Source organism: Glycine soja, chromosome 17 (genome assembly GCF_004193775.1).
Source record: "Glycine soja cultivar W05 chromosome 17, ASM419377v2, whole genome shotgun sequence".
NCBI lineage: Eukaryota > Viridiplantae > Streptophyta > Magnoliopsida > Fabales > Fabaceae > Glycine > Glycine soja.
Window position 1 is genome coordinate 7,926,786 of NC_041018.1, and position 22,847 is coordinate 7,949,632.

The following is a 22,847-nucleotide window of genomic DNA, read 5'->3' on the forward strand; positions in this document are numbered from 1 at the left end:
TGAAATGTAATCACCAAATTGAGTATATTCCCTTTATTATTAGTAAGTATAGATTATTGTCACCACAACTACCTATGATCACCATTTCCTACAACCATCATTATACTATTACTATTATTTGTGTTCTGTAGTTTGTTTAAACTTATTTGTTGAAATAAATGTTTGTTTTAATAAATAAGTATTTTGTATTTTTTAATGTGTTTGTCTAAATTGTTTTGATTTAGTTTTTTTTTTGTAAAAGTTTAAACAAAGTGGCATGTTATCATTGCCACAATCATTGACATCATTACTATTATTATCATTTTGATATTTTTCATCTCCAACATTTCTATTATTGTTATTGCTACCACCATTATTATGATAACTATCATTATCATGACAACTATTATCATTATCACTTAGAGGTGCTAAAACGGACCAAAATTCATGAACCATCCGAGACCACCACTGATTCTTCTGGCTAAGGTGACTAAAAAAACTTAAATTTTTTTATTAGCTTAAAAATTAGAACACCCACTTACAACTGTCTCACTTGGGTTAAACTCATGGTGAACTAGGCTACCTCACTTGACCTACTTAAAAAAAATCTAGTGTGATAACCACAAATATAATGTTTTTTTTTGCTTTAAAAAATTAATTTATTTAAAATTGAATTTGTCAAAATAATAAAAAACCATAAACAAACAAATATATATATATATATATATATATATATATATATATTATTCTTAACTTCTATAATAATCACCTTAAAGTGATCCACATGAATAATTTCTAATAGATTCGTGATGAGGCATTATCAATCTAACCATTGTTATAAAATATTAAATTAAAAGTTTAATAATTTAATTTTAATGTATTATCAATCTAACAAATGTTATACTATCAATCAATCAAATATTATATTAAATATAATTTTTAAGCTAATTATTATGAAAATTAATAAATTTATCATATATAATATTTTATAATTAAATGATAACATAAAAATTCTTTATATTATTCGTGTGTGTATAAATTAAATTCTTAAAATAATTATATGTACTTCAGTAAAAAAAATGGAACTTAACCTATATAGTTTAATTTTTTTGGCATTTTCAGTATAAAAAAAAACATTTAAACAAACTTAAGTTTTTTTCTGTGTGGATAGGACACTTGCAAGTTTTATTCACCAAAAAAAGGATACTTACAAGTTTTGACAATTTTCAGTACAAAGTTTGATCTCCAATCAAGAACCTGCTTATGCACGACCTTGCCAAGCATATAAAATATTTTTTTTGCAGTTGTAGAACCATCCATTATGGATTGGAAAATCGCCAATTTCTCTTCATAACAGACGGGGAAAATAATTAGTGTTTTTTTAAATGAGTCCGTTACACCTCCATAAATACGATAACTCGCGACTTCATTTGGTTAGCCTTCAGTTAGAAGTTAATTAAAACGTAGAAATTAATCAATTTAGGGCGTTTCAAAAGGTAAAAACAAGTAATCAAATAAATAAGTAAATAAGCAGCCTTTGTGCCTTTAGTTTTGGCTCCAACAGTAATGATTACTAGTTGCTAGAGTCTATCAAGTTAGCGGAGAGGCAAATGATTATGATTTATCGCTTCATAATGTGTTCAACTTTCAGATCTATCTATTGCTTGGAAGAAAACGGGAAACGTGCGGTAACCATGCATGCATGGTCAGGAAGAGGTCCAGTCTTATGAAGATTACTGTATTTATCTGAGGTTGATCAATATACTATAGCCATAGAAGATTAATTAGCATGCCTAGTTATCGCTCATTCCCAATCATATTTGTGGAAAATGACTACGAATTGATAATTGATAGGAACATTTCCCGAACTTAATTAATTATCAGGCTATATGTTAAGTTAATGACACTCGTTTTATTTTATCCATTGGAAAACTTGAAGTAGCCACCCTCAACTAACTAGACACTAATCAATTGTTCCTGTCCCATTCACTCTCGATCTTATGAAAGTAGTTATCTTAATCCAATGGCTGAGATTGAGCACAACCACCTTGGATATATCCTAATCCTAGTAATTAAATTGATCTTGTAACTCTCACAAGCATACTCATCGTCACCATTAAAACGCATAGAAGGCGACGCGCACATTCTCCAAACAATTAATAGCCACCTTTAGTTACAAATGATTCACTCTCATCATATCGTATATTCATATATGTTGCCAACACTTCCTTTCATATTCCCACGTTCTACTACTGTTTCATCAAGGAAAGGACTTACTCCAATCCTTCTTCACTACTACTTCAGCATCGTTATACATATCTTCCTGTGTGAAGCATAATCATGGAGTCTCAGTCACTCATGGGTTGGAGCTCTTTCTACGAAATAGATGAAAAACCATTTCCATTTACGTGCCAATTTTCTTACAGGTAAACCATGAAACTTCTGTTGTACTATCTTACCATGATGAAATGTTTGATTTTCTTACAAAGTTTTTTTAACTTGTTGTAATTATTGAAATGCCTTTTCTCAGCGGAAACAGTGAAGTGTATCCCTCACTGGATTGGCCTTACGGTTTTCCCATACAAGACTACTATCTTGATGCTGTTCCTCTTATGGATTATTACCCTTCAGATCCATTATATGAAACATTAACACTCGCTACTACTGAACCAACACAAAGCGTGCAAGGTCTTTTATAATACTACTGTATCATGCATGTTATTATATTCTTGCATGCCTTGTACACTTGTCCTTATTTTGAGATTGGATATCTTAAAAATGTTACTGCAGACTATGACTTTTATGACATTAAAAAGGGTTTATCTGGCTGGAACGAAGTTGATGCTGTGTTTGATTCACAAAAAGTATTTTTGTTTGGCAACAACGAAGAAAGTGGTGGGATCGAGAAGCAAATGATGGAAGAAGATGGAAAAGTGAACAACCAAGGGAGAGAAGAGAGAATCAACAATAGCAGTTGCAGAACGTTATCAAGGAAGACCATATCTCAGTACTTCTACATGCCAATATCACAAGCAGCCACAGAACTCAATGTGGGCATAACACTTCTGAAGAAAAGGTGCAGAGAGGTGGGTATTCGAAGGTGGCCCCACAGGAAGCTCATGAGCTTGCAAACTCTGATAAACAACGTGCAGGTGAGTTCTCATTGTGTGAAATTAAGGTCGCAGTTTTGATATACTCTCCTAACAAAAACGAACATACACATTTGCTGATAAAAAAATGTGTTGATTAATAAAAATGAGGTTTGCAGGAGCTAGGGAAAGAGGAGGGGGGAGAGAGTGAAGAGAAGTTAAGAAGTGCGATTGAGATATTGGAGAGGGAAAAGAAGGTATTGGAGGAAATGCCAGATACTGAACTCGAAGACACTACAAAGAGGCTTAGACAAGCGTGTTTCAAGGCCAACTACAAGAAGAGGAAGCTCACAGTCACAGGGCGGAGGAAGGAACCACGCTCTTCTTCTTCTTCTTCTTTGCATTGAGCTTGATGAATGTCATTGCCATCGAATATGATAAGAAACAGTTCGAATCTTTCTATATGCATGCTATCTAATATATCCAAGTAACGTGTTTTGATAGTTTATACTGAATTCACTATGGGTTGTTTTATGTGGGCGTTTAGGCATAATATAGATAATGCTGGTTGAATTGCTCAAGTTAAGAAAGGGTACACACGAAGCAAGATAAAAATATCGACCGAGTTTACCATGTCCGAAATCATCTTGTGTGGAAAAGTAGGTGTTTTTTTATAAATATCTATGAAGGAGGGATGAATCTGTTGATGTTATGAATGTGTGGTGGTGTTCATATTATTGGTTGATAAAAGAGATGCATTTGAATGTTGATGTGAAAAAGCTATGTGGGGAGGTGGCGGGCGTGGCCTTGGGCAGCTCAAGATATTGTATACAATAGGAAAATTATAACAATTATACTCCTTAATTTCACATGAGATATACATTTTTAATTAATAATAATAAAAAAAGATAATCTAATTTCATGTCCCAATTCGATATCTATCTCCATTTACATTTTCGCACCTCTCCCATTCACTTGAATTTTAAAATATGATAATAGACTAAAAAAGGTTTAAAAACCGTCGGAAAATTTGATGTTATAATTTATTTTATGTTTAGTTTGAATATTTTTTTTTATCTAAAACCTGCAACGGTTTGGAGATCACTTGGTTGATCTCTCATCCATGTAATAACAAGCTGCATCGTCGGTTCACCGTAAACCTCAAACGTTGGACATCAAATGGCACTAGAACCTGTGATTTCTGCCATAAAATCTGTTTCCCACAAAGCCCATGGTTTCCTATTACAACACCATGATCAGGGCGTGCTCCATGAGTGATTCACCGCAAAAGGGTCTTCTTTTATATCGGGATATGAGAAGACGAGGCATTGCTGCAGACCCTTTATCTTCTTCCTTTGTTGTTAAGTCTTGTATAAGGTTATAAGGTTTTTGTATCTTCTTGGCGGAGTTCAGGTTCATTGCAACATCTTCAAATACGGGCACCAATGGGACACCCTTTTGCTCACTGCTGTAATGGACTTGTATTCAGTGTCAGAGAGGTGGTGATGCGTGTAAGGTGTTTGATGAGATGCCTCCGAGGGACACTGTTGCTTGGAATGTGATGATCTCTTGCTGTATTCGAAATAATAGGACTCGGGATGCTTTGAGTTTGTTTGATGTTTTACAGAATTCGAGCTATAAATGTGAGCCTGATGATGTTACCTGTTTGCTTCTTCTTCAGGCTTGTGCTCATTTGTATGCCTTGGAATTTGGAGAACGGATTCATGGTTATATGATGGAGCATGGTTATGGGGGTGCTCTCAATTTATCTAATGCTCTCATATCTATGTATTCGCGGTGTGGTTGTTTAGACAAGGCTTAAGAAGTGTTTAAGGGAACGGGGAATAAAAATGTGGTTTCATGGAGTGCAATGATCTCTGGTTTGGCAATGAATGGATATGGGAGAGAAGCTATCGAATCATTTGAGGAGATGCTGAGAATTGGCATTCGGCCTGATGATCAGACACTCACGGGTGTCCTTTCTGCTTGCAGTTATTCTGGAATGGTTGATGAGGGGATGTGATAGGTTCTGGAATTCGAGGTCCAGTGCCTCCCGAGAGCAGAATAAGCAAAAGGAAGCGAGAAGAAGAAGGATTAAGGTAATTGTGTAATTCGTATTATTCCATTGCTTGTTATTACATGGTAATATATAGATGGACCTAGTAACAGAATTCATGCTGAGCTGGAATAACTAAGAATCTTTCTAGAATATGTGTGTAACAGAATTGGGTTCCTATAATCAACAATTCGTTAATCAAGCAAGGCTCTGTATCTGTGCTTGTTCTAATGCTCCTTAAACATAGTCTTTTAAGTAGTTGGGCTTGATGATTCTTCTTTTGGGTTTTCCTACTTCTTGCACCCCCGTTTTTCCTACTTCTGCTATGCCCTGTGTCTCTTCTTCCTCATCTGCATAATCACCTTCAGCTTCTATTCCTGTAACAGGATGTCATTTTTTGACCGTATGAGCAGAGAGTTTGGAGTAACTCCCAACGTTCATCACTATGGGTGCATGGTTGATCTCTTGGGCCATGCTGGCTTGCTTGATAAGGCTTAACAGCTTATTATGTCAATGGTGGAGAAGCCAGACTCCACAACGTGGAGGACCTTGCTTGGTGCTTGCAGAATTCATGGCCATGTTACACTTGGTGAACGAGTAATTGGACATTTGATTGAATTGAAAGCTCAAGAAGCTGGGGATCATGTTTTACTTTTGAATATTTATTCTTCAGCTGGGGACACTGGGAAAAGGTAGCAGAAGTGAGAAAATTGATGAAAAATAAATCAATCCAAACCACACCTGGTTGTAGCACAATTGAACTGAAAGGAGTAGTACATGAGTTTGTTGTGGACGACGTTTCACATACTAGAAACCATGAGATTTACGAGACACTGGATGAGATTAATCATCAGCTGAGGATTGCTGGCTATGTTGTTGAACTTTCATCTGAGTTACATAAGATGGATGACAAAGAAAAGGGGTATGTGCTCTCTCATCACAGTGAAAAATTGGCTATTGCTTTTGGGGTTCTTGCTACTCCACCTGGCACAACACTGAGAGTGGCTAATAATCTCCGCATATGTGTTGATTGCTTCAATTTTCTGAAACATTTTTCTGGGGTTTACAACGGTGATGTAATTCTTAGGGACCATAATCGGTTTCACCACTTCAGGGGAGGGTGCTGCTCGTGTAGCAACTATTGGTAGGAATATCATGAGCTGGTGATAAATGTGTCATATCCAGCAACGAGTGTTAAATGATTGTCAGGAGCCCCTGCAAACGCAGAATAGATATCTTCACGGCTGGTATATTGTAGACAATCTGGATGAATATTGGTATAATTGAAATGCAACCATACATATTAACTACTAAGGAGGTTTTACACTGCATTTCAAGTGGGTGGGTGAAGGCTAACTAACCATTGCCTTTATTCAAGTCCTGTATTTCATGATATGTCTGAAGTTGGTGGATAGATCATTCAAGGTTGATCCTGCGGATCATGATATCAGATCAGACACCTGCCAAACACCATTGACCAGAATGCATAAAAAAAAAAAGAAGAAAGAAACCTGCTATCCGAGAAATTTGGTGTTGATTCTCTCTTCTATTTCTTTTTTAGAATTTTTGTTTATATTGACACAAGACACTGAAGACAGGGAAGGTTCATCCTCTGGAATACAAGGGGATTTTGTTTGAGATTGGCACTCCTCATCTGCTAACTATGTTATCATCTTTCGAGGAAACCCTGAATCAACTTCTCTGACCGATAATAAATTTTTGTTGAGTCAATATATTATTATTAAGGGAACAGCAGTAAAGCACTGTTACAATGCCAAATGATCATTTTCTATACATTTGATTTACAGAACAACAATATCTAACAAACACAGTTCTTTTCCCCATTTTTTTTTACTTGAATCATTCTCGCCCTTCTGGCTAGTGGCTGAGAGAATAGGGTAATCATGGATTCAAAGCAGACAAGAGAAACAGCTGCAGAAAATCTTGGCCATGGAAATTATTTGACTGATAAAAAATTATAAATACAATTTTAAAAATCACCAGTTGTAGTATTAGAATTTAGAACATCTTATCGGGTTCAAACTGCAGATTTGTCTGAGTGCAGACCATTTGCATCCATCTATTGAAGGGTCCATTGATCTGGCACTGATGAGTGAAAAGTGTATTGAAAGCTCAATCAGGCCAGCATGGTTAACTAAATTCTGCATCAGTAAAGGAGATTTCTGAAATACTAAAATATTCAACAAAAAACCAAAACCTGGTCTAATGGCCATATTATTCAAAAAGCAACGTTTACATTTTTTTTCAATTCTACATTATAATGCTTACATCTTTGAAGATTTCTGACCAAAACCTAAGCTCGGTTTAGAGAACAGAAATGGAAGCGTCCTCCCGTTCTACTAACAAAACTGGAAGTAGAATTGATACATAGAAAGTCTGAATCCTAAGTTCTGGAAGCAGTAAAGATGCTACAACAAATCTGCAACCTAAGTCCTCTAAGTAGTATTTATGCTCAAATAAATCCATAACCCAAGAAACCACCTGCTGACAAGGAAATTTAAGCAGCAACAGTTTGCTTCTGAGCAAAAGCAATCCCCTTCTCTATGCTGGCCTTGAGTTCAGGCTTAAGTGCTTCCAAAGCCTTCTGCTCATAGTCAGTCAACCCTTGGAGGTCAGATGGAATTAAAGCCTCAACTCCTGTCCTACCAAGTTTCACCCTTGAAGCAAAGAATGGAAGGTCAGTCAAGTTTGATTCCACAAATGAGCACTCATACACATCCCCATCTCCATCAAGTGCGCGAAGAGACGATTCAACAAATCTAGCAGCAGCATATGCCATCGACAAGGTAGCAGACCCTGTGCCTGCCTTTGCTTCAACAACTTCAGTTCCAGCGCTTTGAATCCTGACAGTCAACTCATCAATTTCTTCATCAGTGAAACTCGCCGAGGGTCTTGTCTTTGACAACAGAGGAAGAATGGTAATCCCGGCATGGCCACCAACAACTGGGACATCAACGTCAATCAGCTTCAGGTTCTTCCTCTGAGCAACAAACGTGTTTGCCCGCACAACATCCAGTGTGGTAACCCCAAAGAGCTTCTTAGGATCATACACACCCTTCTGTTTCAAAACTTCTGCGGCAATAGGCACGGTAGAGTTCACAGGGTTACTGATAATTTGAACAAAAGCATCAGGGCAGTAATCCGCAACAGCAGAAACCAAGTCCCTGACAATGCCAGCATTGATGTTGAAAAGGTCGTCACGAGTCATGCCAGGCTTCCTTGGAACACCGGCGGGTATGACAACAACATTCACATCCTTCAAACAATTCGGCAACTCAGAAGCTCCAGTGAAATCCCTGACCTGTGAGGGTGTGTTGCAGTGACTGATATCAGCAGCAACTCCCTTGACATTCGCAATATCATAGAGATGCAGGTTGGAAACTAAAGGCGACATCTTGATGAGAAGCGAGAGCGGCTGACCTATCCCTCCAGCAGCACCAAGAACCGCAACTTTGTACGAAGCCTGAGGCTGCGAGTTGTGGTTGTTTTCCTTTTGAGCTTTGGATGCAAAAGACGCCCGTAGAGCAGCACCGGTTTTGTTACCGAAGAAGGAGGATTCCGACTCACATCTCACGGATGACATGGCCTTGAGGCCACAGAAGCTCTTCAAATGATTCAGAGAGTTGAATTTCAACCCAAAGGACTTTGATTGAGGAAGCGAGCTTCCTCTTTGGCCGAGGGAACCGGTGGTTCCAATAGCGAAGGTAGCTGCTGGTGCTGCTGCCATCACAACCTGTGATACAATAAATAATTCAGGTCTATTCGATTAACACACAGAAACCTATCTGAAAGCTACAAAAAGCACCAAGGAAATAAGAAAGTATAAGGTTTGTTTTGCTAGGGTAGACCTAACAGATTATTCAATCGAACCAATTAAGATGCCATAGCATACAACACAGAAAGAGCTGAAAACAACTTGCATACATGTTCTAAAATTAGTTAATGAGAGTGTAATTTTGAATGAAAATTGCAACATCGATAATGGAATACAGAAAGACAATTGAGAAATGGAAATGGAAGAGAATAGCGTTTACACAGATCTGGAATGAGAAGTTTTGGATTGAGGAGTGGGAATGAGATCTGGGCGAGAAAAACGTACCTGGGAATGAACGAATGAATGGAATTGGAACAAGCCAAGTTGGGTTTGAAATCTCCGCCGAATGCTGAATAAATAAACGCAAAATACTTCTTCACTCTCCTGTCACATCCTCACATCACATCACTCTTCTTATTTTACTGTTTCCTTTTTCTCATTTATTTATTATTATTTGCTTTTCTTCTCCCTATTTTTTCCTTTTTAATATTATTATACCCCGAATGTCAATAAAAGAAGTTAAGAACCCATTATTAGAATTTAGACAGACTCCTGGTAGATGGTCACCTTCTTAACAATACCATATTCCCGGTAAGATTAGATTAATTTTTCCATTATTTTTGAAATTTAGATTTTTTTTTTTTAGTGAGGTTTGGATTTCACGCTCCTAAAATAAGAGGAGTACATTTTGAAGCATAAAATTTAATGATAACTATTAATTAGAAAAACAGTAGAAGTATCAATTATAGATACAGTTTATTCTCTAAAGATTAAAATGCAACCTTCATTTAAGAAGAGTGTGGGATTTATATTGAATAAATGTGAGGACACTGACATGTTAACAAATGAGGATTTTTTTTTATGTATTATCCATAAACATTTCCAAAAAAAAAAACTGTGCTGAAAAGTCGAAGATAAATGTTACCATACACTTTTTAATATACTCTTTTTAACATATTCTTTTTTACAAACTAGGAAAGTTTTAATTAAGCCCCTCAAAATTGTTTGATTTCGTGTTAGGAGTTCATAGTTTCGATTTAAAAAGGCAATAGATAAACATCATCCAATGCACTATGATGAATAAAAAAAAAAAATCAATGCATAGTGGCTGAGTAGTTCATTTACGGGTAAGATGATGAATCTATCTCTCTGCGTTTATTAGTAAAATTGTTATAAAAAGCTTACTAATATCATTAAATGCATAATTATAAATTATATATAATCTGTGGGTATAAACCTGTTACGAGAAACAATTAATTAAATGATTAATTGCATAGTTGATGGAAAGATATGTAAATAAAAAGTTATCGCATTTTAAACTAATTTCAATATCGGCTTAGTACATAGTAGAGGTTTAAGTAGTTTGTATGGTATCCTAAATTCAAGTATTATTGTTATTATTTTAAAAAATACTAATTTCATTATTCTATATATCCATATTTTCAAAATTTTATAGAAACTTAGAGAATTTGATTTATTTAAAACAAGGGGAACTAAATTTTTTAAATAATAAAATAGATAAAAGTTAAATATAGTTAATAAAAAATGGCAATAAAAAAACTAACAATATAAAAGTAATGTAGGTTAGAAAAAAATTTGAAATTTAAGAAATGATTTAAGGATAAAATTATTTAATAAAATGTAGACACCAAATAAGATCATTTGTACTATTAATAGTTATAGATGATAGTTTATAACAAATAATAAAGTATATAGTAGCCCAAACTGTAAACTTGTCAGAAAAACAATATAATAAAATTGAAATTAATTTTCAACTTTCTGATTATTTGTATTTAACATTTTAAAATAGCTATATGACTATAAAAATAAATTATTCAAAATATAATGACTTTTTGGTATGAAATAACCAAATGTCTGAATTTGATTGGTTACCGGACCTCTGGAAAAAGAAAAAAAAAACGATTCAGCTTAATTTGACATCCCCTCTACTTACAGCGTAGTGTGATATCTGTTTTTTTTAAGGAGTGTTGTGACTTTTTACTAACTGATTATTGATAAAAGTTGAATTGCTCTCGCAGAGAAAAAAAAATCAATTTCTTTTAATTTTTTTAAAAAAAACTGAAAAAGAAACAAATATTTCACGTTTTTTTTTTATTAAAAAGAGAAGCATCGAGTTATTTGAATAATATTATCGAGTTAAGTTAGATGAACAGAAGTGTCTTATGATAAATTGTATGCTTAAGTAACATATTCAAGTTATGTTTGTTATTTTAACAATATTTTTAAGTTATGCTTAAGAATAGTCATTTTTTTTCTGTAAAAAACAAAGTAATACTCATTTTTTTATGGACAATTGTGTGCGGAAATGAGAATTTATAGTTTTAATTGATCAGAATATACGAATGTTATAATCTTCAATAAACAGAAGTCGATGGGGCCACAAAATAAAGTCATCATCTTAGGAAAAAAAAAAGTAACGACAATCGTACAACCATAGCTATAAAAAAAATGCATTGCAGGGTCAATGGTATCAAGTATTCGAGATCTTACGTACTAGTGCACGAACTTTGGCCCTATAATACAACCAAGAGGTAAAGGCCGTTCATTCTTAATCTTAAGTCTTAAGTATATAAAATTCAGAAAACCAGACTAGGAATGCAGTTGTAGCTGTCATTACATCATTGGCATGGATATATAACGACATATTTTACACGTATATTTTCAATTTGGAATAGCTTAAACCACTAAATGAGTCACTAACAGCACACAACTTGAGAGCCTAAATCTTTAATTCTAGCTGATATAACCAATGGCAAAAGTATCTGAGAAGTAAACTTTTGCTAGTACCTAGTATTTCAATCAACCCCTTGCTTCGCTTACATCATTGTAGATAAAAGGTATACATACCGGTATGGGATTGCATGAAAATTCAATCCTTTTTTGCTTACACATATATAGTTAATTATCACTTAATTATAAGGAGATCATGTCCACTAGGAAACACGCAATGCAAAAATGAATGGCAAATATATGAGAGTCAAACTGAGACTATTATTGTCATACATTAAGTTTCTTCATCTCCCTCCTTATTGCATTGGCTCTCACTAAGCTCCCAATGGTGTTAATGGCCAATTTCAGATCCTCCAATGGATTGCCAGGCACCACCGTCTTGTACAAATAGCTATCAAAGGTCATCTTCTGCACATACTCATCAGCACACATCTCCACAAACGCTTCCCTTGCAGGGTTGGACCTATAAAACACCTTCTGAAGAATATCCAAGACCTTGTAAGTTGGCCAATAAGTCTTGTCCCACTTCTCCAAGTACTTCCTCAAGTCCCCTTCTTCCACCATCCTTTTTCCATTCTCAGAACCTTCAACAATTGCCTCTGCACACATCCTGCCACTCTTGGCTGCAAAATAGATCCCCTCTCCAGAGCATTTGGTTACATAGCCAGCAGCATCACCAACCAACGCCACTCTTCCCGACAACCTTCGCGGCCGAGGATGTTCCGGGATAGGGTGAGCCTCCACTCGGATGATCTTGCCTCCCAAAATCTTGTCCTCTGCTCTTTTCCTTGTTGCTAGTTGGAACTTCTTGATGTCTCCCTTGTGTGTCACGGTACCAGTGCCAACAGCCACATGGTCACATTTCGGAAACACCCATCCATAGAAATCCGGAGAAACATCATCCCCCACGTACATCTCCGCAAGATTCTCGTAATACACCATCTTATCATCCGGAATTCTTACCCTCTCCTGAAACGATGCAATCAAAACAAAACCTGGTATTACCTTTTGAAAAATCACAACAACACTCGCTTAAAAACATCACTTTGAAAGTTGAAACACACATACACTACATTTTATGGCATCATAATTCATAAATCAGAAGCTCTACATTCATTTTAGTTAAATAAAGAAATTACTAACTTTGAAAAAAATTCCCTACATCCAAGAAAAGAAAAAGAGCATTAACAAGTAATGGCAAAACATAGATACAGTTTCTTAGGTGATGTTTGTATCGTGCTTTAATCAGAACTGGAGTTTCATCCTGAATTCTCAATAAGTTGCATAATTCTTTCAAACCTTTATTACGCACGGATTATTGACAAAAAAAACTCCAGTTTTGGTCAAAGAACAACACAAGCAACATCTATGGAAGTGTATTTAAGTTTTGTCCAATATGTAAAACATCTATTTAGTTACTAAAATTTTCTTCACCAGCTAATTTGATTCATGACACTATGAAAAGGCATAAGCAACTTAATCCTATACTTTGGCGCCATCTACTAGACAACTCGATCCATAGTTTTGGTGTGCTTCAACAAGATCTTTTAAAAATTAGAGAGCAAATTGACTACTAAATTGATTGTTTTAACAATGTTTGGACCAAATTGACAAATGAGCCAAGTTTAGAAACCAATTGACAGTTTACAACACCACCAGTGTTTCGCTAGCAACATATTCTTAGAATACACTTATTGCTTAAATTTCTTGTAAAAAAAGCGTAAGCCCTACTTATTTAAAAAATAGCTTCATGACTTAATATTTAATAAATTTTGACTAATTTTGTCAAAAAATAAAATTTGACTAATGATATAAGGATGGATGTTGATTTTGGTCCTTGAAAGTGTCACAAGTGATAGATTGGTAAAAATTCAAATTTAGTATCAGAAGGTGCAAAAAGTACGACCAAATTGGTCCTACAGTTAAATTTGATAGATCATTTTATTATTAAGTTGTAATATTGAAGGACCAAAATCAATTTGACAACAAGTTGTATTTTCCAAAGATCAATTTAACGATAGGTTATAAAGTTTAGGAATCAATTTATAAAAAAATTATCGGCTGGACTAATGTATTGCACTTTTTTTTTTACATTTAGGAACTAAATTTGAAATTTCCATACCAATTTATCACCGTCTTTCAAGATCCTCTTCCAGCTAACAAAATGAACGATAAGAAGGTGAAGAAGAAATATACCTGAAAAGCGATGGCATACTCATAATCACCGGCATCGATAGACTTGGCGACTCTAGAATTGGCCCCATCGGCGCCAATGACAGCGTCAACTTCCAAGGTACGCTTCTCACCAGCTCCATTGGTTTTCCCGTCGTAGCTAGAGTAATGCAGAACGTAGGGGGAGTTATTATCCTTAGGAATATCCATTTTCAAGAACAAGCCGTTGATGACGTTGGCGCCGTTCTCCTTGGCGCGGTCCCTTAGGTAAGCGTCGAGCACCTCGCGCCGCACCATGCCGATGTACTCGTGCGGCTTCAGCGTCCTCCCGATGTCCACCGCCACGTTCGACGGCGATATCATCTTCATCTTCGTCACGCGCCGGTCGATGATGTCCAGCGGAAGGTCGAACTCCCCCACCATGCACAGCGGGATGGCGCCGCCGCACGGCTTGCAGTTGTCCATTTTTCGCTCGATCAGGAACGTCTCCACGCCGCCCTTCGCCAGCGTCTCCGCGGCGGCTCCTCCGGCGGGACCGCCGCCCACCACCGCCACGCGGAGGTTCCGGCCGTTCAGCCTGGGGCTGAATTTTCCGGCCACGACGCGGAATTTGCGGTGGGGAGTGGCGGGGCGGGACTGGGCAGCGAAATGTGGGGCCTCCGGCGAGGACTGGCGGAGGCCGACGAAGGATTTGAAGGCTATGGAGTTCATTGTTACGAGTGGCGAGTAAAGAGTGAGACTATGGAACTCTAATTTTATGTGTGTTTGAGGGGATATGGGTTGGGATTTGAGGGGGTTTGTGGCCGTTGGATGGGTAGGATAGAGGGTGGTGATTTAAAGTGGATAGATTTTGGGATGATGAGGGGCGTTGCTTTTTATTTTGAGTGCTTCTGGTGCTGCCACGTTATGCTCTCTTCATACTTCACACTCCACACTCCATCAATGGATTGAACTAAAAAGATACATTTCATTTGGATTTTTAAAATGAGATGCAAATCCAATAAAGTCCAATTTGTATGAGTTGTTGCAGGTTAAGTCAATACTAAGTCAACCAAATTGTACTAAAAAGCTCAAATTTAATTCATGATTCAAATTTAAAGTTAAAACTCTTATTTATCAACCTAATTTACCTTAACTACTTGCAAACTTGATGAAAGTTGCAAGTTACAGTGGATTGGAATAAAAACATTCATTTTGAGTTTTTAAAACAAAGTCCAAGCCCGATTTGTATAAATCAGATTAATTTCAAATTGGGACAAGATCAGATTGGATTAAATAACCTTTTGTGTAGAGGGACTAAAACAATTTTTCTTTCTTTCAAATTACAGGAATTTAAAATATCAATTTTAAATCTAGAAAATAAAAAACAAACTTACTCCAAGAGTCCAAGTCCAAGGGAATAAAAACATATATTTAAGTTTCATCGTATTTAATGCATCCACCGTGCTCTCTCATGCTATTTACGTGTAAAGCTAAAACTTCTCACATGGTACATAGAATACATGTTCTGTATCTTCCTTTGTCACAAACCTTTTGTTGTTTTTATTCCGTAACTTACAATGCTTTTAAATCTTTTTACAGCATTGAGATCATAATTGTTAATTAAAAATTAAATATTAAATTAAGATAAATTAATATTACAACATTTTAATTATCACACACATCCTGTACCCTTTATTACTTTAATAAATAAAGAGTAAAATTATAATTGATAATTAAAATTTCATAATTAGATGTATATTGAAATACATAAATATACACAGTAAATATATAATACATTATAAAAAAATATGAATATTTTTAATTAATTATAAATTGCAAGTCACTGCATGCCTTTTTTATTTAAAAGGAAGGAAACTCGTATCATTTCATTCAAAATAAGAGGGGCTGGGTTATTAAGGCATGCAGGAGGACTTGAACAAGTTTGGAATTTCGCGAAACCTTGAATCCATGCCTTTTAAGTTCTTTCCGTTACATTGCTGTAGGAATTAGTATTGCTGTTTTTGTTTTGGGACAACATTTGTTTCCCGGTTTGGTTAACTTACCAATTCAAAGTACAATTCACTCCAGAGACATCCATGCACGCACCGTGTTTGTTGAGAATTCAATTTTAAGGGTCATCGCCCCATACTTCTTTTAATGGGATTTCATGTTCCAACACGAACAAAATCTAGACTTGACAATTTGTTTGTGATTTCACTCTCTTACGTTGAAAATACAATACATGGGTAGTTGCAGTTGCTTTGAATCAATGCAAGTTGGTATATCAAACTATCTACTTCCCGCTTATGCATGCCCATGACATTTTCTCCATGTTTCTGCCAAACTTTGGAACAATCTCATTCTCTAATTAAATTTTCAAAAGTCCTAGCACCTAGCTTGCTAGCTATCAGTATAAAAAAACCAACCCAAATGCTTAATGGCCATAGAAGAGCATAGAGGCATAACTTTCTAGACAAATATGAACTTCAATCTTGCATTAGTGATTATAGTATCCACAATTTTGGGAATTGGGCTTGAAGGATGCGATAGCAAGGTTGTGCAGTTCATTTTTGGAGACTCACTCTCGGATGTTGGAAATAACATGCATCTCTCAAGAAGCCTTGCCCAGGCAAGCTTGCCTTGGTATGGTATAGACATGGGTAACGGGTTACCTAATGGAAGGTTCACTAATGGTCGCACAGTGGCTGACATAATAGGTAACATCCTTTCATTTTAGCATGCACTCACTTTGCAATCAGTGAACATACAAGAATCTTAACTCAATTTGATGTCAGTATTTAGGTTGGTGAATTTTCAAAAAAGCCTCTATGTGACAAGTTTCTATTTTATTTTTTGCCTAAAGTGAAAGACTGCTTCTTTTTAGTTTTCGGCATGAACATTTCAAACCTTAACCCCAAAGTGAAAAGACTTCTAATCCACATTGCTGCAGCAAAGATTTAGCTTTGACTTTCTAACTTTTAAGGTATTCATGTGGTGTCAATATGTGAACAAATTTGAATTAGAGTTTGTCATGTTATTTAGAAATGGTAGTGGTTTTCTATTGTGTCTGGGTGCATACTAATACTAATGTTATACATTTTCAGGTGATAATATGGGCCTCCCTAGGCCTCCTGCATTCCTGGACCCATCTGTAAATGAAGAAGTTATACTTGAAAACGGTGTGAACTATGCTTCTGGTGGTGGCGGCATCTTGAATGAAACTGGCGCCTATTTTGTGAGTTGCAAATATCTTATTTCATACACTATGTGACTTATAGCATGTATTCAAGCATAATTTGAATGGAAAATTCTATTTCTTGCAGATCCAAAGGTTTTCTCTGGACAAACAAATTGAGCTGTTTCAGGGGACACAAAAGTTAATTAGAGGCAAAATTGGAAAAAGGGCCGCGTACAAGTTTTTCAAGGAAGCTAGTTATGTTGTTGCTTTAGGGAGCAATGACTTTATCAACAACTACTTGATGCCTGTTTACACTGATTCATGGACATACAATGATGAAACCTTCATGGACTACTTAATAGGAACATTGGAAAGACAACTAAAGGTTTATTTAGTTTATATCCATCCTAACACAACTTCTTTCTCTTTTTTCCTTTTTGCATCTAATAATAAAAATCTTTTCACTTATGTCGTGTTTGTGTGTAGCTACTTCATAGTTTAGGAGCAAGACAACTGGTGGTTTTTGGGTTGGGTCCAATGGGTTGCATTCCCCTTCAAAGGGTGCTTACTACAACTGGGAATTGTCGAGAAAAAGCAAACAAGCTGGCTCTTACCTTCAACAAAGCTTCAAGCAAGTTAGTTGATGACTTGGCGAAGGACTTTCCTGATTCAAGTTATAAATTTGGAGATGCATATGATGTTGTTTATGATGTGATTAGCAGTCCAAATAAGTATGGTAAGTAAATATGTTACTTTCTTCACAAACAGGATGCATGCACCATTAGCAATTATCTAAATGAACATAACTCGTTGTGTATGTGAAACACTTAAAAAGAATGAACTTAGGATTTCACACATTGTGTATGTTACTTTCTGAAGAATTGGCTACATATCATGCATTAACAGAAAATTAATAATTGCTCTAGCTTGTCTGCTGACTGCTGAGAGTTATTTATATCGTAACTACGTTTGCTTTGCAGGATTCCAAAACGCAGACTCGCCCTGTTGTTCCTTTTGGAATATTCGACCCGCCCTTACATGTGTACCTGCATCAAGTCTGTGCAAAGATAGAAGCAAATATGTCTTTTGGGATGAGTACCACCCCACAGACAGTGCTAATGAGCTAATTGCAAATGAACTCATCAAGAAATTTGGACTTTCAAATACTAATCAAGGAAGTGTACCTTCCCCAGCACCTGCTGTTGCTCCATCCCCGGATGACCAATGATTCAGGGTTTTATTGCCTAATGCTTGAATTGCCTGTCGAAGCAAGTATCTTCATGTTCCAAGACCAGTGTTCCTGTCAGTTATAGTGTTATACATAATTTCTTGTTAGAAAATAACAAAGAAACTTTTGATATCTCCTTTTATTCTGCATCAAACATGTAGCCCACCAGTTAATTATGAAATACTGTATTATCTTCTTCAAATTGAGCCACTTTGGTCTTTTGATCAGGTTCAATAAATTGTTTTTGTTGAACTGCACCATTTCCAGAAGCCTGCAGCTTAGCAGCAGCCATTTAACTTTTTATTCCCTTATAGAAATTTCTTATCTTTTAACCTCAAGAACAAATTGGCCACTGATTCATAAACATTCCTAATCAAAGAATGTTCAGTAGCTCACTGCAATCATTTCAGCATGAGAGTAATTGCGCATGGTGATGGTAGACACACACACACACACATATTGAGAGAGAGAAAGTACAATATATTTTTGCAGTTGAAGATTGAAATTTTTTTGTCATGCACGGATGCACCTGACTTCAGAGGAGATCTGAGTTAATTCTGAACTTCTGATATGGATGAAATTCCACAAATGTCTTAACCGAAAAGTATTAGCGCTAAGGTTTGCATTTATAAGTGAAAACTTACAAGAACCTTCAGGTATATTAATTTCTTTGATACTAAAGAGAAGGAAATACACAAAAGTTAACAGCTAATCATGATTAGTTTACCATACCCCCCAAATTAAGCTTTACCTTGCAAAGGATTGTGTTGTGTCTGTCTGTGATTTTATCGTTTACATTTTATTTAGACTAGCAATGCTTAGCAGAATGACCTATTGTTACCGATTGAAAGAATGACCAAAGAAAGAGAATTGTATGTTATAGAAAAAATTTAAAGGCTGAAAGAGTTAAGCTAAACAATCTTGATGAAATCACAGACAGACACAATCCTGATAGCCAAAGACGTATTGGATAAGAAATAGTGCAGGACTCCAATATCATATTGATTTGTTTTGGGAAACTGACACTGACTTGATCAGTAATAAGGAAATTAATCCGCTAGCTTTTGCTTTAGATGAAAAAACTATCTAGATTATAAAAAATACAGCACTAAGTTTATACTTAATAGAAAACAAGACACAACTTTAACGTGGACTTGTTTCATATATTAATCCCTGTGGTATTTTATTGCAAAGAGATTATGTATCTACATTAGAATATGGTCTCTGTGAGACGTCCTGTTATAGGCTTACACCTGAACGCTACACCAAGACTTAATTTTCTGCTAGCATTACTTTATGCATCTCAAGTATATTAAATTCAAATCTCCACACTTACGTGCAATGTACAATTACGAGTTTCGGATCTTATGTGCTTCTAATAATTCCCACTAACTTTATATGCTATAATTAATGAATATTATTATATTGGCCTCCAACTTTTCCAGGATATGTTTGAGAAAAGGCTTCTGGGGGAGTGGTAGACAAAGTATGTCCCAATCAACATTATACATCGCTTTCTCCCCTGAAAATAAAACAAATAAATATTAAATTTGCTATGAGACAATCTTCAAGTGTACTTAGTGGCCAACTAGCATGATTACTTAAATTAAACAAACGTTTTGGATTAGTTCCGATTTCACTTTCCAAGAACTTGGTTATGTAATCCCTATCAACTTGCTCTGGGTGGACAAATGGTTCTTCACATTTAAATCTCCAAATTTCTATTTCGGACACAAAAAGAACGGCCAAAAAGAAAGCTACATTTTAGTTTAATGCTTAGTGCATCACCAACTCGTAAGCAACTATTCACATCCGCATTTGTTTATTCGACGACTTAATATTGGGGTGGAGGATTATTGGCACCACGAACGATCCGTTGTTCAGCTTCTTAGACTTACTTTAATTACATGCATCTAGTGTGGTTTTACCAAAATAAAATCTATGACTGTGACATTTTCCTTCTACATAGATTTATTAGTGATTGGTTTTTGTTTTCCACACGGATTCTTTGAGTGAGAATCCTTTAGACAAACAGAATAACTCTGTTACTAACCACTGTTTTGAAGGTAAAACTGATGATATATCATTTTTTTATGACTAGAGCACAAATGAGCTGTAATGCTATTAGTTCAATAAAATACAATTGAAATTCTGGGTGCTTAATATATGGATATAAAGCAGAGTTTAACAAATGAGTCTAATAGACATATGCACTTTCAATGTAAAAGTCTTCTACAATATCAACAATCAAAAATAGCTTTGTCGTCATTTTTAAAATAATTGTTATAAAAGTCATCAAACTTATCATATATTGTGATTCTGGGATTGAATAACAATGTAAAAGACTTTTATACTACAGTGCATGTATTATTTATTCTTAACAAACATGAGTGTCTTGAGTTCTCATACAATCATGCTGAGCACTGCTGGGGATACAACTCTACTTAGCCCATTCTCTCATCATACATAATTGCCTCTAGAATTCACTGATTATGCTTACTTATATAAGATGTATTACATAAAGGATGCCTACTAGCTACCTAGAGAAAACTATCGTCCAGCACACCATTATTTCACACACTATGGTGCTCTTGGAGTGTGACGACCATTAGGCCCTGATGGGGAATAGTCGTGGAGTTCCAATTCCATCCTCTCAGTAATGGGTTGTTCCTCCCAGTGCAAGTTTCTCTCCGTGATAACCTGTATTTGAATAAAATGTAACATAAGCTTGGTGACTTGATATATATATGGTTAAAAAATGTATCACACGTCTTAAGCAACATAGGAATAGGGCATCAAAGTGCACCTTGTAGTTGTTCTCCAGAGTAAGGTGAACTTGGGGACCTTGCATAAGGTTTTCAGTTCCTGCTTATATAAAAAGCCATTTGTAAGAAAATGAAGGGGAACTATAACTCTACCAGAATACAAATAGAAATATAGCAGTAGAATTTACTTGTAACTGGGACTGCTTTCAAGCACATAAGATGAGAAAGCCCTAGAAGAATCACGAATAAACGAAAGAGAGTGCCTGCCATCCTTGTATTGCACTGCTCAACTAGACAACAACAAACTCTAGATTGTGTTGCTTCCCATATGCCAGTTCTCAATTTATACTTGTACACAAGATTTTTTTGTGAATGTGTTTTCAGCATTGAAAATCCATTATAGAGGAGCAATCATGCTACCAAAGTCATAAAGGTGATAGCAACCCATCATTTCTTGGGAGAACGACGTGTTTTCACTCTTAATTTGGAGAGCTTTTATCAACTTGAGGCCTTTTCATGTGTGAAAATTCTAAGTTAAGGAAAAATTATTAAGTAGTCTAAAATCATTACATGTCTATGATCCTGATCAATCTTTAGATGTTAACCCTTTGAACTTTTCATAAGAAAGATTTAATAATATTTAATTATGTCACATTGTAAAAATTAGTAGGACTCGTGATAGTCCTGAATAAACTAATAATTTCTCCGGTATTGGTGTGCGGAGAATTGTTAGGTGGACATGAAAGTTATATTTTAAGTTAATATGGAGCACACTATGGAAGTGGAAAGATGACAAGGAGCGTTTGTGAAGTAAAACCTGTACAATAATCGAAGTCAAATTAAGGCTAGTGGGAAATGCAAAGGGCATATGAGAACAGTATAGGTAGGTCACTACACATCCCAAGTAACTCACAACGGGCAACAGCACAATGGTATGCCAACAAAGGTATAAGAAAAACAGATGGTTGGCACTAAATGTGGCAGCAATTAGCCACACGTTCACCGGGATCACTCAAAAATAAGTCTCACACTTCACATTAGTATAGAATAAAACAAAAGGGTTAGATTATAATTAAATTTAAAGTGTTAAGATATGTTTAGACTAGTAAGTCATTAGTCACTTAAGCAGAAAAGCCTATACTAATTTAAAGATGTTCCACTCAGTAAAAGAAAAGAAACATGTGATCTTTGAAATTAACTCAAAGAAAAAGGAGCCTCTTAAACAAAGACAAACAGGCCACTTAAATTAAAGATCCAGTAACTCTCATTAGACATAGACAATACTCACATAAATTCAACGTTGACCTTGTATCAGGTGCAAATTTTCTATACATGATAAATAATTTCTGTCGTACGTAGTGTTAGTTTATGTTTATTCCCCGTATTGTTTTGTATGGCCCAAGTCTAATAACGGTGTAAGAGTAAAAACCTAGTGGCTGTACATCGGTTGCAGTTGCTGGAAGTGGAAGTCATCATATTCAACAACGAAAACAACCCAAATGTTGTAGTCATCTATGTTATTGCTAGTGTAGTGGAAACAACAAAATTCTCCACCAAATCTGTCGAGTGGCAAACCAACTTTGCTATCTGTAGACCAGTAGACCACACAAAGCTGTCACTAGACATAGAAATGGAAGCTATGAAAATTTCTCTTTTAAAAGATAAAAAAAAAAAAAAAAACACAGCTACAAATTCAGATTGATCTGTCATAGAGCGAATTTCGGCCCCTGAATATATATATATATATATATATTGTTCTGAATTTGTTAAGAATTTATTATGGCTTCGATCAGTATCTGAATTTTTTTTATG

At 35.7% G+C, this 22,847-nt stretch overlaps 6 protein-coding genes and 1 long non-coding RNA gene across 8 annotated transcripts; 3 read left to right on the plus strand and 4 right to left on the minus strand.

Annotated features, from left to right (window-relative positions):
• The first annotated feature begins 2,319 nt into the window (after positions 1–2,319).
• On the plus strand, positions 2,320–3,475 carry LOC114393529 (protein RKD1-like). The gene is made up of 4 exons (XM_028354881.1): positions 2,320–2,405; positions 2,510–2,667; positions 2,770–3,131; positions 3,248–3,475. Exons 1-4 carry the CDS (start codon positions 2,320–2,322, stop codon positions 3,473–3,475), a joined length of 834 nt encoding a protein of 277 aa, XP_028210682.1.
• Positions 3,476–4,037: 562 nt separating this feature from the next.
• Positions 4,038–7,065, plus strand: LOC114393003 (pentatricopeptide repeat-containing protein At3g47530). The gene is given in 5 exon segments (XM_028354259.1): positions 4,038–4,455; positions 4,458–4,555; positions 4,557–5,087; positions 5,511–5,799; positions 5,802–7,065. Coding segments are annotated over 5 exon segments (1,545 nt in total). The 5' UTR covers positions 4,038–4,299; the 3' UTR covers positions 6,273–7,065.
• A 258-nt stretch (positions 7,066–7,323) lies between these two features.
• LOC114393002 (malate dehydrogenase, chloroplastic) lies at positions 7,324–9,383 on the minus strand. Of its 2 annotated transcripts, none has more exons than XM_028354257.1 (2): positions 9,245–9,383; positions 7,324–8,878 (listed from the first exon to the last, which is right to left on the minus strand). In XM_028354257.1, exon 2 carries the CDS (start codon positions 8,870–8,872, stop codon positions 7,643–7,645), a length of 1,230 nt encoding a protein of 409 aa, XP_028210058.1. In that variant the 5' UTR covers positions 8,873–8,878; positions 9,245–9,383; the 3' UTR covers positions 7,324–7,642. The 2 variants fall into 2 exon arrangements, with proteins under 2 accessions (XP_028210058.1, XP_028210059.1); XM_028354258.1 differs by having other exon boundaries at positions 9,180–9,248.
• Positions 9,384–11,593: 2,210 nt separating this feature from the next.
• Positions 11,594–14,689, minus strand: LOC114392628 (geranylgeranyl diphosphate reductase, chloroplastic). The gene is made up of 2 exons (XM_028353831.1): positions 13,907–14,689; positions 11,594–12,679 (listed from the first exon to the last, which is right to left on the minus strand). Exons 1-2 carry the CDS (start codon positions 14,591–14,593, stop codon positions 11,978–11,980), a joined length of 1,389 nt encoding a protein of 462 aa, XP_028209632.1. The 5' UTR covers positions 14,594–14,689; the 3' UTR covers positions 11,594–11,977.
• Positions 14,690–16,263: 1,574 nt separating this feature from the next.
• LOC114392570 (GDSL esterase/lipase At1g74460-like) lies at positions 16,264–18,522 on the plus strand. Its single transcript, XM_028353754.1, has 5 exons — positions 16,264–16,581; positions 16,969–17,099; positions 17,188–17,427; positions 17,529–17,778; positions 18,023–18,522. Exons 1-5 carry the CDS (start codon positions 16,344–16,346, stop codon positions 18,268–18,270), a joined length of 1,107 nt encoding a protein of 368 aa, XP_028209555.1. The 5' UTR covers positions 16,264–16,343; the 3' UTR covers positions 18,271–18,522.
• On the minus strand, positions 17,877–18,355 carry LOC114392571. The gene is made up of 2 exons (XR_003662344.1): positions 18,227–18,355; positions 17,877–18,125 (listed from the first exon to the last, which is right to left on the minus strand). It is a non-coding gene; the product is annotated as an uncharacterized LOC114392571 (long non-coding RNA).
• A 2,025-nt stretch (positions 18,523–20,547) lies between the features above and the next one.
• On the minus strand, positions 20,548–21,531 carry LOC114392927. Its single transcript, XM_028354186.1, has 3 exons — positions 21,224–21,531; positions 21,077–21,135; positions 20,548–20,970 (listed from the first exon to the last, which is right to left on the minus strand). The coding sequence occupies exons 1-3, from the start codon at positions 21,420–21,422 to the stop codon at positions 20,851–20,853; spliced, it is 378 nt and encodes a 125-aa protein (XP_028209987.1). The 5' UTR covers positions 21,423–21,531; the 3' UTR covers positions 20,548–20,850.
• Positions 21,532–22,847: the final 1,316 nt, after the last annotated feature.

What these genes read in the sequence shown, in the direction of transcription:
- LOC114393529 (XM_028354881.1), top strand. Translation starts at nt 2,320, where the DNA reads ATGGAGTCTCAGTCACTCATGGGTTGGAGCTCTTTCTACGAAATAGAT. An exon ending in ACGTGCCAATTTTCTTACAG is followed by an intron (nt 2,406 to 2,509) that starts GTAAACCATGAA and finishes GCCTTTTCTCAG; the next exon opens with CGGAAACAGTGAAGTGTATC. An exon ending in CTCTGATAAACAACGTGCAG is followed by an intron (nt 3,132 to 3,247) that starts GTGAGTTCTCAT and finishes TGAGGTTTGCAG; the next exon opens with GAGCTAGGGAAAGAGGAGGG.
- LOC114393002 (XM_028354257.1), bottom strand. Translation starts at nt 8,872, where the DNA reads ATGGCAGCAGCACCAGCAGCTACCTTCGCTATTGGAACCACCGGTTCC.
- LOC114392628 (XM_028353831.1), bottom strand. Translation starts at nt 14,593, where the DNA reads ATGAACTCCATAGCCTTCAAATCCTTCGTCGGCCTCCGCCAGTCCTCG. An exon ending in AGTATGCCATCGCTTTTCAG is followed by an intron (nt 12,680 to 13,906) that starts GTATATTTCTTC and finishes GCATCGTTTCAG; the next exon opens with GAGAGGGTAAGAATTCCGGA.
- LOC114392570 (XM_028353754.1), top strand. Translation starts at nt 16,344, where the DNA reads ATGAACTTCAATCTTGCATTAGTGATTATAGTATCCACAATTTTGGGA. An exon ending in CACAGTGGCTGACATAATAG is followed by an intron (nt 16,582 to 16,968) that starts GTAACATCCTTT and finishes ATACATTTTCAG; the next exon opens with GTGATAATATGGGCCTCCCT. An exon ending in CATTGGAAAGACAACTAAAG is followed by an intron (nt 17,428 to 17,528) that starts GTTTATTTAGTT and finishes GTTTGTGTGTAG; the next exon opens with CTACTTCATAGTTTAGGAGC.
- LOC114392927 (XM_028354186.1), bottom strand. Translation starts at nt 21,422, where the DNA reads ATGCTGAAAACACATTCACAAAAAAATCTTGTGTACAAGTATAAATTG. An exon ending in GAAAGCAGTCCCAGTTACAA is followed by an intron (nt 21,136 to 21,223) that starts GTAAATTCTACT and finishes TTATATAAGCAG; the next exon opens with GAACTGAAAACCTTATGCAA. An exon ending in CTCTGGAGAACAACTACAAG is followed by an intron (nt 20,971 to 21,076) that starts GTGCACTTTGAT and finishes ATTCAAATACAG; the next exon opens with GTTATCACGGAGAGAAACTT.